This window comes from Enhydra lutris, unplaced genomic scaffold, assembly GCF_002288905.1.
Source record: "Enhydra lutris kenyoni isolate GAN:26980312 unplaced genomic scaffold, ASM228890v2 scaffoldscaffold1, whole genome shotgun sequence".
NCBI lineage: Eukaryota > Metazoa > Chordata > Mammalia > Carnivora > Mustelidae > Enhydra > Enhydra lutris.
In genome coordinates this window covers 62973163-62989604 of record NW_019154085.1, presented here as the reverse complement: position 1 = coordinate 62989604, position 16442 = coordinate 62973163, and the positions used below count along the sequence as shown (strand labels likewise).

Sequence of the window (16442 nt, the reverse complement as noted above, 5' to 3'; positions counted from 1 at the left end):
TACAACTACATCTGATGTTTTTATTCATAAAGTAAACACTTTTATAATCTTTACTCTTTTAAGTTTTTTTTTTTTTTTTTAAATCCAGCGCTCTAAAAGATGTGTAAGTCCCAAATTCTTCTGTGAATTCTACTTGCCTTGTTCTTAAACTACCTCCATAGAGGTAACCATTTTTGTGTTTTAGTATATATGTAAATATATAAGTAAAATAAGCATAATTTTTCTTTTCAAATGGGTTGTTTTTCCTCTCCTGTAATTTTTTTCATGGACAGCATGTGCCAGATATAGTTTGATGTTAGTACATTCATCTAATTTTAATGTCATCATCATAATATTCTATAACGCCATAGTTTTTTGTTTTTGTGTTTTTTTTTTAAACTTTCCTTCAATTATTGGGCATTTGGTTGGTTTTCCATTCTTTTGATATTAATAAACTGTTACAGTAAATATCCTTGTACCTCATTCTTTGATATACACTTGCTTCTAAATGTGATATGGTATGGAAACTGGCCAAATTACAAATTTGGTAGCTTTCTCCTGTGATCCAAGAAATGACCCATATCTGTTGTATTGGTTACCTATTGTCATTCATATTAACTCCAGCTCACCAATCAGGTTCCATCTCTGAGGAAGCACGGTGGATATGTTGAGTTCACAGAGAGGATACTGACAGTGTGATCTCAAATCAACTCTTTGCTTCCTCCCCCGACTCCCCAAAAAACTACATGTATTGAAAATGTAACTGGATACTATTAATTGCCTTTTTAGAAGTTTGTACAAATTTCCTTTTCAATTATCTTTATTTTAAATTAAAATCTATAGCTTACTCATCGCCAAAATTTAAAGATTACAGAAGTGAATGCAAGTTGTGTTGTCCTGCTCTTCAGAGAAAACAAATTTACCTTGAGTATCATCCTAATTAGTGTCCCCACCAGGCCTGTCTCTCTCGCACATAATCACATACCATATTTTTCCTACCAAAATGGGATCATATTATACTGCACATCTGTAGTAGGCATTTTTCACTCAGTAGCCAACTCCATGTTCGTAAATGTAGCTCTTCTTTATTTTCTTTAGCATAGGTAGAGCATTCTACTATATGTTAATATTGTAATATATTTGATGGGCCCCCTACTGGATAGACATTTTAGATTGAAGAAAAGTTGGAGACAGTACTGAAACTGGGTCCTTGTTTACATACCTCTGTGTGCTTCCTGGAATTGAGTCACGCCCCATGGCTCTTTCTTAAGGCCAAAAATGTCCCATCATTGTGTAGATTAATTAGGGGAGGGAGAAAACACATCAGTTTGCAGTTCTTGGATGATTGATAAGGCTAGGCATCATTTTTTGTCTGTAGATCACATTTTCTTCCAGGATGTTTATTCATGTCCTTTGTCTTTGACCCTGAACCTCTGGTACATTACCAGTTAACCTGTTACTCATTTGCAGATGTTTTCTCCCAGCCTATCCCCTTTTCTGTTTTTTCAGTTGAATTTGTCATTTCCTCAAATAGAATATTTAATTATTATATATATCAGCCTTTTCTTTTTTTGAGTCCTGAATTTCCTGTCATGCTCAGAAATACTTCCCTCATCCTAACATTGTAAAAATATTTTTCTGGAATAATCCATATACAGTTTTTAATCCACATACAGTTTTACTATATAGTTTCCCAAATGGAGAACAGTTTTATTTCAGTGCATTTTACTGAGATGCCACCTTTGCCGTATAATAAACTTATATGTATGACTGATTCTGGGAATCTTCCTTTTCTTGCCCTGAGGTATTTTGCTTTTGCCAATGTCCCTATCCACTGTAAATGTCTTGAGATATGTGATAAGGTCAGCCCAACTCTTTAAGTTTTCTAGTATTTTCAAAACGGTATTTTAATTTAGCTTTGATGAAATTGGTGTTAAAATTCTTCTAATTTGGGATGCATTTACTATATAAAGTGTTATTTATTTCCATAAAAATATTTACATGGGTCTGTCAGACCTTGGTTGAAACACTACAGATGGCCTTACATGTGCATATGCATTTTTGAAAAGGCTGTGAAAGGAAATTCAAGTAGTGTGTTCTACTTGTAAGGGTGTTAAGTTTATTACATTTAGGTAATATAAATGCTTTCATGTAATATTTGTTGAGCATTTCATTATATATTATGTCATTAATGTCCACATTTGTTTTTGAGAGGACTATAATTATCTCCATCTTTAAGTTAGCAATGTAGTCGCTTGACATACCCACCTTCATCTAGCCAAAGGAGCACCTGGGTTCTAAGCATCTTGAACTTGGCTTGTCAGCCGGAATTCCTGTCTGCCTCCTCACATCTGTTCCGCATGCAGCCTTCTTCATCTCAACAACAACTTTATCCCTCTTAGCCATTGCTGAGAGCCCAAATCCTAGCCATCACCCTTGTCCCTGACTGTAGGAAATCCTGTTGATTCTACCTTCTGAATATATTCAGAACCCCACTCCGTGTCACTAGTTCCACAGCTGCCCCCTTGTACAAACCTTCATTGTCTCAAGTGGATTATGGTGGTCACCTTCCAGCTGGTCTCCCTGTTCCGTTCTCAGCCCCACACCCCTTCTGTAGCAGCAGCATCGAGCCCTTTAAACAGAGTAGGTCTGCTCTTGTCTGCTCAAGCTCACTGCTGTCTCCCATTTCCCTCAGAGTTAAGCCGAAGTCTTCACAGTGGGGTATGGGTCCCTTCTCATGTGTGCAGCATTGCTCCTCTGACCCATTGTGACAGCCATCTCACAGTTTCTCTTACCTGGGAGGTGCCAATAATAAAACCTGCCCCTCAGGTTGAGATTTTAAAGAAACTATGTATATAAACCACTTTGATACATATGTGGCACAGACCATACACTTGATAGTGGAAGAAACATAGTTTCGTTACTTATCTAGGGTTCTTTTATTGCTCTTAAATCACAAAATAATAATACCAAGTATTTAAATAGTACTTGCCAGGTACTAGACTACTTTAATTGCATATGCGAACTTATTTCATAACTTAAAAACTTTTTAAATTTTATAACAACCCTATGAGATAGGTACTATTACTTCCACTATTGTACAGATGAAAGAGAACCACAAACTGGATAAGTACCTCGTTCAAGGTTATATAGCTAGTAAGTGAGAAGGCCTCGATTTGAAACCAGACAGATTGCCATCAAAGTCGGTGCTCTTAAAGACCATATTTCATTGCTTATCAAGTATCTATTGTTTTAACCCACTGAGCCACCCAGGCGCCCCTCAAGTATCTATCATTTTAAAACAGCAGTTATCTTCTCAATTACCCCATAGCAACTAGTCTATATTATTTTTTAATAACTTCAGTAAAGATGTTTACAGACTTAAAAATGAACATTGAAAATTTTATGTGTATTGTTACATTATCTCTTAATGTATGTGTAAGAAAAATCTTTTTCTTATCCAGTTCTTTAACTTTTCTTCCAGCTAGATGAAAATCCTCAATCTTTTTTTTTTTTTAATTTGGCCATCCTTCAGTTAACTGACTGAAAGTTTTTCAACTTTATTCAGTTGTTCAAAACCATTCTTTCTAAAGACCAGTTTTAAAACTTGTGGAAAAAATGTAAACATTCATTTAAAATGAATATTTTTCCCCATTATCTTCTCTCATAGTAAATGAACTGTCTGCTCTCATGGAAGATGGACGTTCTCATGTTCTTCTAGCAAAAGTTTATAGTAAAATGGAAAGACCTGGTGATGCAATCACTTCATTACAACAGGTAAATGCCATTGCTCGTGAGTGGCTGTGTGTGAGTGGCTGTGTGGTGGGAGGTGGGAACAGAAGGCAATATGCCACATGTAAGAGGAAGACAATTTATTTTGGCTCAACTGCAACAGAAAATAAGCCAAAATAGAAATAATGATTGAATGCCAGTGGGTTGTACTGCTTAAATGTGTTATTGCTAACCAATATAATGATTAGAGCGAGTTGATATTTTTAAATCTTTTATAGCTGAGGAAGTTTGGTTTAATAATTTGTGTAAAGTCACATGACTAGGGTCATAGGCAGGATGTGAACTCATTTTTTTCTCCTTTGTTTTTATCTTCCTTAATTTCTCTTAATATTCTGAGGTTTTCTAAGGAGAGGTTTTATACATGTTTGCTTGGATGTACTCCTAAGCACCTGATGGTTTTTGATGATTTTTCAATTTCTAGCTTGTTGACTTTTTTATAAATGACTTAAATTTTATCTGCAGCACCCTGCAGCTACCTAGGTCATCATGGTACTTTTCTCCTATTTTTCGTTCCCTGTTAATGTACTGTATTAAATTGATTGATTTTCAAATGTTAAACCACCCTTATATTTCTTAAATGTCACTTTGTTATGAATTTTAATGTTCAAAATTTGTATGTCTATGTTCCTGAGGGTGTTTGGATCTCTAAGATTATTGTTGTTTCTTTAATATTTGGAACAATTCAGAGTTAAAACCATTTGGACCTTGACGCTTCATTGATGGAAGGTTTTGATTAGTGGATTCAACATCTTTAGAATTCAGACTGATCATTTTTAAACTTCTTACATTAGTTTGAATGGCTGTATTTTTTTTTTTTAAGATTTTATTTATTTATTTGTCAGAGAGAGAGAGAGCGCGAGAGTGAGCACAAGCAGATAGAGTGGCAGGCAGAGGCAGAGGGAGAAGCAGGCTCCCCGCTGAGCAAGGAGCCCCATGCGGGACTCGATCCCAGGACGCTGGGATCATGACCTGAGCCGAAGGCAGCGGCTTAACCCACTGAGCCACCCAGGCGTCCCATGAATGGCTGTATTCTTAAATTTGTTCATTATATCTTCTTGTTTTTTTTTGTTTTTTTTTTTTTTTTTATATCTTCTTGTTTTTGAATGTCTGCAAGTGCTGTAAAAATGTCGTCTTTTATGGCCTGATATTGGTGATTTTATTTTATTTTCCTTCTACTATTAATGATCAATTATGCCAGGAGTTTCATATCTTAATATTTTCAAAGAACCATCTTTTGCTTTTCTGGCTTCATTAAATGTTTTCTGTTTATCTCATTAATTAGTTTCTTCTACTTTTTTTGGATTTGGTTTGCTGCTCTTTGCCTAGCTTATTGAAAAAGTATGTTAGGTAATAGATTAGTTAGCCTTAGTTCTCTGTTCTTTCTCATTTAAGTTGATAATTTTTCTCTAAGTATTGCTTTGACTACCTCCCACAAATTTATTATTACTCAGTTCATAATATTCCTCCTTTTCACTTTGATTGCTTCTTTAACAAATGGGTTATTTCCAGGCACTTCTGATTTTCTTGTTATCTTTTTGGGGGGGGTACCTCTTAATCCATTTCACCATTTTGTTCATCCCTCTACCGCCTCCCTTCTGGCAATCACCAGTTTCTCTGTATTTGAGTCCTTGTTATCTTTTGGATATTGATTTCTCATTTAATTCTACTGTGGTCAAAGACCTACTTTGAACAATTCAGTCCTTTGATATTTGTTAAAGCTTGCTCTCTGTCCTATATTTTATAATCAGTTTTGGTATAGGTAACTTGTGGATTTAAAATAATGTGTTTCTGTCATTATTGAGTGCTTAGTTCAATATGTGTCAGTTAAGTCAGGTTTGTTAGTTGATTTATGCTACATCTTCTCAGAACTTAAGTAGAACATAGAGTACTTCACTAGCAATCCTGTATGCTTTCTAGAATACCATAGTACTTGCCACCTTTTGACCTAATTTTCATGTGCCCAGAAGAGTTCTGCATTCTCCAGATAATTTATCAAATGTTTTGACTTTGAGCTTTATTTTTTTTAAGGATTTTATTCATTTATTTGACAGAGAGAGACAAAGTGAGAGAGGGAACACAAGCAAGGGGAGTGGGAGAGGGAGAAGCAGGCTTCCTGCTGAGCAGGGGTCCCATTTCGGGGTTCAGTCCCAGGACTCTGGGATCATGACCTGAGCCAAAGGCAGATGCTTAACAACTGACTTTGAGCTTTAGCTAACAGTGATATGTGTGTATGTGTGTGTAAAACAACATTTCAATAATTTGTCCAATATGTCCAATTTTTTTTATTCCAGTTGTGAATGATTTGAGGTTGGGTCATTAGATTTCTGTGATACCCATCCAAGTTTATGATTTCATTGCAACATGTCATCTTTAAAGTGTTAATATCTTATCCTTAATTGTTGGTATGTTTTATCCCTATTTTCTGATCACATGGTAAGAAAATGATACCTAACCCTAGGATAGCTACCATTAGCTACAAAGAAAGTGTAATATCAGTAAATTTAGATGTTTAAAATATTTTAGAAGTGAATTTGGCCTATTTTACCTTTTTGTGACTATTACTAGTCCCAGCTGCCCTGTTTATGTGAGTCCTTATGTTATATGAGTGGATATATCAAGCAACACTAAGAAGAGAATAAGCAGTATACATGGTTAGACTATCTCAATGAACCAAATTTAATTAATTTTAAGCTTATATGTTATAGCACGGAGGTTATCCTCTTTAAATAAATTTAAAGAGCCATAAAATTCTTCTCAGTTGTTAACATTCTCTGCATTCTGATCTCCAAAAAGATAAATCTTGAGTTAACAGTTCAAAAGCAACTTCAAGTTTATTTATTCAGGAACCATTTATTGAGCTCAGTGCCCACATTATAGGACTTTAGGAGTTCCATCAGAGTATTTTGCATGGTTGCTAAACATTTTAGGCAGTGGCAGAACTGCTACATTAGAGAAGCCCCAAGTCTTATTAATTCTACTTTCTAAAAACTTCAGATTTCTAAAATAACTCCACATTTTTCTGTGTCTTTCATCTCTGTCACCTTTTGCCCTGTCCCACGTATCTTTTGCCCACACCCCTCCATTAGCCTCCTAACGGATCCCTATCTTTTCCAATCTTGTTTCATTCCAGTTAGTTCTCCTCAACACTAGCATGATTGGTCTGAAAGACAGACCTGATCTTGTTACTCCATTGCTTATAAACATGTAGTAGTAACCGCTCTGTAGAAAAAAACTGCCCTCTAGAATTTAAAAAAAAAATGATTTAACAAACTTACCTGATGTAAATTTTCTCTGTCTTTCTAACCATTTTTCCTTCTAATTCTTTGGTCAAGCAATAGTATCCGTTATGTTCTTTTCTTTACCTATAATTCCTAATGCCTGTACTCCCGTTCCATCCCCTTTATTACTCCCAAACTCACGTGGGTGTAACTACCAGTAATTCTTTAAATCTCACTTCACCTCCAAGACTAGGTTAGGTCTCGTATTGTGTACTATTGTAGGAACTCGTATTTCCCAGCCATAAAACTCCTCATAATTGGCTGTAATTATTTTATTATCTATCTTTCTGCTAAAATTAAAATTTCAGTGAATGTAAGTATAAGCCCATGCTTCGTGACCCTAGCAAATGCTTGCCTCATTAGTTTTCTGTGCCATGTAACAAATTACCACAAATTTTAGTCAATGGAAACAATACACACATTTATTTTTTCCACAATTTCCATGGTTCCATATTCTGGACATGTTTTAGCTGGGTCCTCTACAACATGTCAGGATAGTCAAGGTGTGACCAGGGCTGGGTTCTCATCTAGAGACTTGTCTAGGGGAGGATCTACTTCCAAGCTTACACAGGTTATTAGCAGAATTCATTTGCTCAAGGCTGTAAGACTTAGGGCTCCAGCTTCTTGTTTGCTGCTTGTCACAGATCCTAGAGGTCACCACACTCTAGAGGTTTATCACCTCCTTGCCTGGTAGGCCAGCTGATATGACTACTTAGTTCTTCAAAGCCAGTAAGGGAGAAAGGCTGTAGAATGAGTCTGCTAACAAGACAGAGTCTTACGTGATGTAATCATGGGAGTGATGCTCTATCATATTTGCTGTATCCTGTTGGTTATAAGCAAGTTCTAGGTCACACCTCACACACAGGGTGATTATACAAGGGAGTGAAGACCAAGAGGTGAGGATCATGGGAGTCATCTTAAAATCTGTCTGTCATGATAGGTGTTTGAAATTTTAGTTGAATGACTCAAAGAAAACCATACATTATTTTAATTTTTTAATTGCAGGAAAAATTATGGGGAAAAAAATCACTTTTTGGCATATTAAATTAACCATCTTTCCTGTGAAAGTAAAATCTAAATAAATCAGATATAAACAACCCATGTGCCATAAAACACTAACAATTTTATGACTTTCTAACTTTATGTAGTTTTAAATAATATGAACGGATTATTTTTGCTTCTTTCACTTAACATTCATTTGTGTGGATTTTTCCATTATGTCTATATAAGTCCATTTACTCTTTGTTAAGTGAATGCATAAATGCATTAGTGGATGCTTACTATAGCTCAAAGTTAAATTTTATTGTGAAAGCCTGAAACATAGGATTTCTCTGTTACTTACAATTTAACATATAAGCAGTAATGTGAAACTCTGATTTTTTTTTTTTTAAGATTTTATTTATGAGGTTCATGGGTGGCTTAGTTGGTTAAGCATCTCCCTTTGGCTCAGGTTATGATCCCAAGGTCCTAGGATTGAGTCCCGTGTCAGGCTTCCTGCTCAGTGGGGAGTCTGCTTCTCCCTCCCTACACCCGCTTATTTTCTCTCTCTCTCTCTCTCTCTCACAAAAATAAAAATGCTTTTTAAAAATGTTATTTATTTATTTTACACAGAGAGAGAGCACACAAGTAGGCAGAACAGTAGGTAGGCAGAGGGAGAAGCATGCTTCCTGCTGACCAGAGAGCCTGATGCAGTGCTCCATCAGCATCCTGGAATCCTAGGACCCTGGGATCATGACCAGAGCTGAAGGCAGAAGCTTAACCAACTGAGCCACCCAGACACCCCAATATTCCAACTTAATTGGTATATTTTATTTCAATGTGATCTTCAGCAAGATATATATGTATACAATAAAGCTACTGAGGTAGAAAGGAAAAATTAAGAAGTCTATGAAGTGAGATGTTTATACTTCATTCCACCCAAGGATTTTAGGGAATTCACAAAATAAGGCGGAGAGAAAAGTAAATGCATTGACAATCAGGGTTAACATAGTTATCATAACAGATAATTAAATTTAGTTCTTGTCTTTCTGGAATCCGAGGAAAAAAATAGGGAATGATATCAATTCTTTGAGAGAATTTTATTCTATATGAAAATGTTTTATAACGATCATTGTATATACTTAGAATAATTGAGCATATTTTATGAAATGCCTTTAATATAAATGCAAACAATTTTTTCTCAAAAAATCTGCCCTGATTATTTACCTTTAAGAAAATGCAAAGCATAGGGGCACCTGGGTGGCTCAGTCAGTTAAGCGTCTCCCTTTAGCTTAGGTCATGGTCTCAGGGTACTGGGATTGAGTCCCACATTTGGGCTCCCTGCTCAGTGGAAGCCTGCTTCTCCCTCTGCTACTCCCCCAATGCATGCTCTCTTTCTCTCTCCCTCTCAAATGAATAAACTCTCTTAAAAAAAAAAAAAAAAGAAAAATGCAAAGCATCACAAAATCTAACTTATAAAAGTGTTTCTCTAGGAAGTTAAGCTAATGAGATCTTACCTGACTTTTTAGAGATTTAGTTGATGAAGATAAAAATTAGACTATCCAGAGAATGAACTGTATATCTTTTAGACCTAGGGTGATCATAGAGTTTATCATTCAAGTCAAAATACTTTTGAAAGGGAAAAAGGCAGAATTAATCATTAAGCTGGCACAAGTATAAAAGTTACTGTAAGACAGAAAGATAATGATCACTGTATTTAGACCAGTTATTGCAGAGTTTTTTGTCTATGAGTGTGTGTGTTTGTGCACCTGTGTGCAAAACCATACACACCAATATTTACATATATAAAAAACCATGAAATACACAAATGTACACATATCTTCTGTACTTAAAAAAACACATTAATATAACAAAAATAAAAATTTCTGGAAACAGTATTAACCTTTACTACTATATACACCATTATTTTCTAATCTTTCCTCTTTCATTTCCAAAAGAATGCTTATTATGACGCCTTAAATTAATTTTATGACCCATGGTTCTAAAGAATACTCAGCTTTAGACCATCTTCATCAAATACCAGTTGTCAACCAACATTTTGACAGGAGTCCCCAGAAGGGCTCCCTGTTGTAGCAGAATGTGTGGCAGATGGTGGGCATTTACTCTTTGTTAAATGAATGCATGAATGCATTAGTGGATGCTTATCTATAGCTCAAAGTTAAATTTTGTTGTGAAGGCCTAAAACATAGGATTTCTCTGTCACTTACAAAAGGAAGGTCTTAGTGTTTCAGAAATCAAATCTGTAGGTGATGAGGCTGATAACTCTTCCCATTCAGCAGCCTACAGTACATTCTTACCTTGAGACCCCTGCCTTCTTTCTGGGTATCTATGTATAGCATTGGACCTCATATATACCATCACCTGATTATTCATTTCCCTGTCATTAGGCATTTGAGTTGCTATTGATTTTCTAATTTGTTGCTATTGGTTTTTTTTCTTTTTACAAGAAAGAACAGAGATTGTTTTTTCCTTATAACAGATAACATGGTTCCTTTTTTTTTCTAAGTAATATCCATAATACCTTCCTAAGAGTGGAACAACAAAGTTCAGTAGTCTGGTTAGTTTTATCAAATTAGCATGTTTTGCTAGGGTGAAGATTGGACTCATTCGTATGCCATCAACAATACATGGATGTACTTACTCTCTGAAACCTGCCAATATTTGATTTAGTAATTTTTAGATACTAGTTTATTAATTTAATAAACACTTTACATTTGCACTTATTACATCTAGATTCTTTTTCAGGTATTTTTTTCATGGCTGCATTTCCTCCTTCGTGAGCTTTCTGTATATACTCCTTATAACAGTGGGAAAAGACTCTAATTTTTTTATACTTCATTTGGAAAGAGATGTGCACTCTGGCTCATTTGCAAACAAACGCATGTTTAAGACCTCAATTAAGACATTTTTTTTGGATCAGGCTTTGTTAGAGTGAGGGCCAATAATGCTTAAATAGATCTGTGCAATTATGCTGCATGTGGGTTATTGGGAATTGTTTAATTTATTTTCTCTTTCTTTTTTAAATTCCTTTTTATCCTTATTTTTTTCTAGGCTCGAGAATTACAAGCTAGGGTACTAAAACGTGTTCAGATGGAACAGCCAGACGCAGCTCCTGCACAGAAACACTTAGCGGCTGAAATTTGTGCAGGGATAGCAAAACATTCTGTTGCTCAGCGAGACTATGAAAAAGCAATTAAGTTTTATAGAGAGGCTCTTGTTCATTGTGAAACAGATAATAAGGTCAGTACCTTTATAAAATTGTCACCACCTTTTATTCCAGATGTCATCTGTTACATTGTTGCCCCAAATATAAAATTCTCACCAGCTTATTTGTAAAAAAAGAAATGTAAATAAAAACACAAGCTAAATAAACATGTTTGTAGAAATTCTTTGGAATCCTTATATGATGCCTTAAATGAATAATGTTAGAGTTTTAAAATTATTATAGAAAAATTGTTATAAAATCTGTAAGCTCTGTTTTAATAATCACTTTAAAGCAATGTCTCAATCTTGAATATCTGAATCTAGGTGATTCAGTTCAGTTTACCAAACTGCAGTTGTATACCTCTGTATTTCAATTGCTGTTTGGTGCTAGATGTGCAAAAAAAGTGACTAGATTGAATCTCCTACCTCAAGTGGTTCAGCATGAGAATAAATGTAAGGATAATGTTGCTATAGAAAACTTCTTTACGTCTCTGGTTGTGTAAATTAAAATCCTATTCTCTCAGATCTTGATAGATGATTAATTTAAAAAACTTATATATGGTTAAATACTTCTTTTTTCCCTTTTTCTTTTAATTTAAATTCCAGTTAACATACAGGGTAATAATAGTTACAGGTGTACAATATAGTGAGTCAACACTTCTATATATCACCCAGGGCTCATCACAGCAAGTATCCTCCTTAATCCCTATCACCTGTGTCACGCTCCCCCCCCCCCCCCCCCCCACCTCCCCTCTGGTAACCAGCAGTGTGTTCTCTGTGGTTAAGAGTCTTTCTTGGTTTGCCTCTATCTCTTCATTTTTTCCCCTTTGCTTGTTTTGTTTCTTAAATTACACATATGAGTGAAAGCGTATGGTATTTGTCTTTCTCTGACTGACTTATTATTTCATGATGTGGAACAAAAGACAGCCATATGTTAGAATTTAAGGTTTTAAATTGAATATTTTTAAATGAATACAACTCAGATGTAAGGCAAAAGTAACCTTTAAGGCATAACCAAACAGGTACCTTGTTCAGTGGTGGCTGAGGGAAAGTTGTGAAATCTGAAGCATACCTTAGAAATCATCTGCTCCAGGCTTTTTATTTTTCAAATGAGAAAACAGGTTTAGAGAGATAACAGGGACTTGGGCCCACCATGGAGAAGCCTGGACTAGAATCTAATCTCTGATTTAAAACCGGTGTTTTTTTTCATAATGCTTTATGTCTCTCTACTTTTCGAGTAGGTTACTACTTGTTTTCCCCTGTTTCCTGTATATATGAGAAAGTAGAGTTGAATATGCCCATACTTTTCCTGCCTCCTCAGACTTGGCATTTTTATTGCCATCACTTTTGGTCAACTAAGGCATAATCTGTGTCCAGACATTTTCCTCCTCACATTTTATTACAAACAGTTTCTGACTGACCTTGTGCTTTCTCTGTAGATAATGTTGGAGCTGGCACGATTATACCTGATACAGGATGATCCTGAGGCCTGCCTGCGACACTGTGCTCTCCTCCTCCAGAGTGACCAGGACAATGAGGCCGCCACCATGGTTAGTCCCTGCGACTTCAGTGCCGTAAAGGCAGATGTGTTTTATATTCCATGGGGAGGTTTCAAATTTTTCTCATAAAACTAATACTAGAGAGACCTAGCTTGTGTTGGCTTTTGGAAGAAATGATATTTTTAACATTAGTGGTACATTTTACCAGTAAAGACAGAGTTTTTTTGTCTTAATAAGAATGGAAACCTCGATCAGGCCTTTACTTGCCCTTGCAGGCCTCATTAATTTTTCTCGATGCCAAAGAGGACACTTGGTCAGAAGGAGTTCCTGTGATAAAGCTGTAGTTGGCTAAAGACTGTTTTAAGTACTTGCCCAGACACGCTGGACCCATTTTAAAGCTTCTGTGGGACTTTTGGAGTTACAGAAGAAAGCTCTGTATATCTGTATATCATTCTAAGATGGTGTGTTTTGGAGTTTCGCTTTGCTTTCCCATTTTTCCTGGTTGAGGTGTTCGTTAGCTTTCAGCAGCTACATAGATGACGGTGCTAGAGGTTCATTGAAAGTTATAATTATAACTGAAAAGTATAAAAAGTCTCCCTTTTAAAACACACAATAGAAGCTCAGTAGATCTTTCTCATTTTAAATTCCTTTGAAATATTGAGGATTTAAGAGTGTTTGGGGTTGTTTTTTTTTTTTAATCTTCTGTCATTTTAGCCAAGTCCAGGGAGGCATCTTCTCGATGATAACACATAGAGTGTGCAACTCCCTTCAAATTTCTGTTTTTAAAATAACCACTTGAAACATATTTTCTGCTAAAAATAAAGTTTTGCGAACAGAGCGATCTGTTTCACATCCTTAATTATCTTCTGTTAGGCTGATATCAGTGCTAATTTGCTGAAGGTATACTTGAATTTTAAATGGCTCCTTTTTCTAATCTTTGCCCTCCTCATGTGTTTCATATGTGTTTGCATAGCCCTGACTCTGTTTGATAGGAAAGATGTGCTTTCTAAAACATATGGCAATATTTTTAGAACCAACTTTTACCTTTATAGATGATGGCAGATCTCATGTTCAGAAAACAGGACTATGAACAAGCAGTGTTTCATTTACAGCAGCTTTTAGAACGCAAACCAGGTAAATATCCATTGATGATGTTTTTTCTAATGCAATCACTTCTTTCTCCTCTTTTTGGCTGTTACGGAAGCCTCATGGAGCCCGGCTGTCTACTTGGTCCACACTTGCCCTTGAGCAGCTGGGATAGGTATGAGGAAAATGTTACCCCGTGGACTGGCCTGGCTTTAAATGATGACCACAGGCCTCTGTGGGCCCTCAGATGCGGCCTCGCCATCCTGCTGTATTTCTGTAATGACTCACTCACTCGCCTACTTTTTACGCTTTCTCTTCCCTCCTCAAACCTCCAGTCCACTCTGCCCGTTCCTTGTCCTCAGCTAAAAATGTTAACCTCCTGTTTGAGTAGGAAAATGTGAGCAACTGGAAGAGAATGTCTCCATCCACCTGTCACCAAGTGTGCCTGCTCCCAGCCGTCCTCTTCCCCAGGTCTGCAGTCCCACATGCAGCCAGCGTCTCCCCGTGGGCCGGGCTGCCACCCCCCACCGCCTGCAGTGCTTTCCTCCAGACTTCTGTCTCTCTCCTGCTCCACTGTTGTTTCCCCCGTCCGCACACAAACATGCTGTGGTAGCCCCTTGCTAAATATATTAATAAGTAAAAACTAATTCTTAACTCTCCTTCCATCAACTGCTCCATTCTTCCATTTCCTTTTCTAGCAAATTGCGTCGCAGCAGTTTCGAAGCCGTTTCCTGCCGGGCTGTGTCCCTTCTGCTCGGCTCCCGCAGTGAGGGAAGCTGCTTCTGCGGGGGCGGCCAGCCACTTCTGTGCTGCCGGGTCCTGCCTTCATTTCTCAGCTCTCCGCCTGCTCGGCCTGTCCTCACACTGAGCACAGCTTCTCTCCTCCCTCATGAAGGACTTTCTCCACTTGTCTGCTGGCGTGCCAGGCTTCCCTGGGTTTTCTTCTTTCCGCTGCCCACCCCTTTGTTTGATCCATTTCCTCTTTATGACCTGTAAATCTCAGAATATTCTAGACCTTGGCTCTTGAACTTTCTCTTTTTTTATACATTCAGCCCGCTGGGTGACTTCATCCAGGTCCGTGGCTTTACAGCCCATGTGTGTGCTGGTGTCTCGCAGATGTGTATCTCCCGTCCTTCCTCACACACACCACCGTCTGTTCACGTTCCCATTCCACTGTCCTGGGATCTCCGGCTTAACATGTCGGTGGAGAACGGTTGATCTTTCCCTTCAAATCTGCTCCTTCTCCATACCTCACCTCAGTAAATAGCATCACCATTTACCCACTTAGTCAGGCTCTAATTCTTACAGTGACGCCTGGCTCATCTTTCTCTGTACCACATCCTGCCTGCCAGCCGATCCCTGTTTGCTCTACCTTCAAGGTCTCTCTGGAACCCCATCACCTTTTACCCCTTGTGCTGCTGCCACCTGGGCTCAGCCATCGTCATCCTCTGTCACGTTGATTATGACTGCTCCATTGTCATAGCGCACCCCGGTTTCTGTTCCTTTCCACTAGACAGTTGAGAAATGCTTTCAGCTGAAAGGAGTGGGGACTCCCTGCCTCAAAATTCCAGTGGCCTAAATAATTATGGCTTTTTATTTCTTGCTTATGTAAAAGAAATTTAAAAGTAGGTTATGCAGGGAGTGGCATGGAGGGTCCACAGTGTCATCAGGACACCTGAGTCCTCTGCCTTTTTCGTCAGTCGTCACCAACCTAACTTCCATTACCTTGCAGTCCAGGATGACTGCACCTCTAGCCTCAGTGTTCCGGGGTCTGGATGGGGAAGGAAGGCTGGGGCAGAGGTGGGCTGAAAGGCATACCTCCCTTGTGAACTATCATTTTTTTTTCCTTTAAAAAACTCCTTTCTAGAAGCACCTTCATGGCTCCCAAAGATGGTAGGAAATGTCATCTTTTAGCTGAATACAGTGCCACATTGGATAAAATCAGAATTCTGATAGTGAGGAGGAAAGGGATGGTAGATACTAGGTAGGCAACAGTTCAAGCAGGTTAGTGCCCTGCTCTTCCACCTTCCTGGGTTGTGCTTCTCCCAGACAGCCTGGTGGCGGCAAATTCCTTCTTTCAGGAGGTGGTGCCAGCCATGCCGCTTCCTGACAGCACCCTTCCATGGCCGTCCTGCATCAGCAACGCCTCTTACTGCTCTCTCCATCTTTCTATCTTGTGTTTTGTTTTTGTATCTCACCCTTGTAAAACAAAACAAAACAAAAATTACAAATCCTAGAACATACATGTCAAGGGGCCAGGAAGTTGTCTTCGTTGCTGTGCTTCCAGGTTTTAGAACAGTATCTGGTTGGCTCTGGGCTCAGTGAATTTTGACTAGAAAGAAGAGTGGAAGGAGCAAAGGAATGGGGAAACAGGAAAGGAGGGTAGAAACAGTAATATGTGTTATTTCTGTTTCTACCAAGGAGAGTTTGAAGTCTCAGAGGAGGCCTAGAGCTGTCATTCAGTTCTTGTAAATCCTGATGTCTTCATGGTGGGGTGATGTGGGCAGTCAGAGCTGCCTGGTCTGGGCGGCGTGGATAACCGGGCAGCTGTCCCTCAAGAAGGGCAACTCAAAGAACCAGATGTCCTCTCCCTGTTGTAGTTACT

General features: G+C 37.8%; 1 protein-coding gene across 2 annotated transcripts in view; it reads left to right on the top strand.

The window, feature by feature from the left end:
- Positions 1-16442, top strand: part of LOC111156024 (tetratricopeptide repeat domain 21B) — a 77256-nt gene that overhangs the window by 37108 nt on the left and 23706 nt on the right. For both annotated transcript variants that reach the window (XM_022516990.1, XM_022517764.1), the window contains 4 exons: positions 3650-3756; positions 11100-11288; positions 12692-12802; positions 13804-13885. In XM_022516990.1, coding sequence (XP_022372698.1) covers positions 3650-3756; positions 11100-11288; positions 12692-12802; positions 13804-13885 — 489 coding nt within the window. The remainder of the gene's footprint in view (positions 1-3649; positions 3757-11099; positions 11289-12691; positions 12803-13803; positions 13886-16442) is intronic.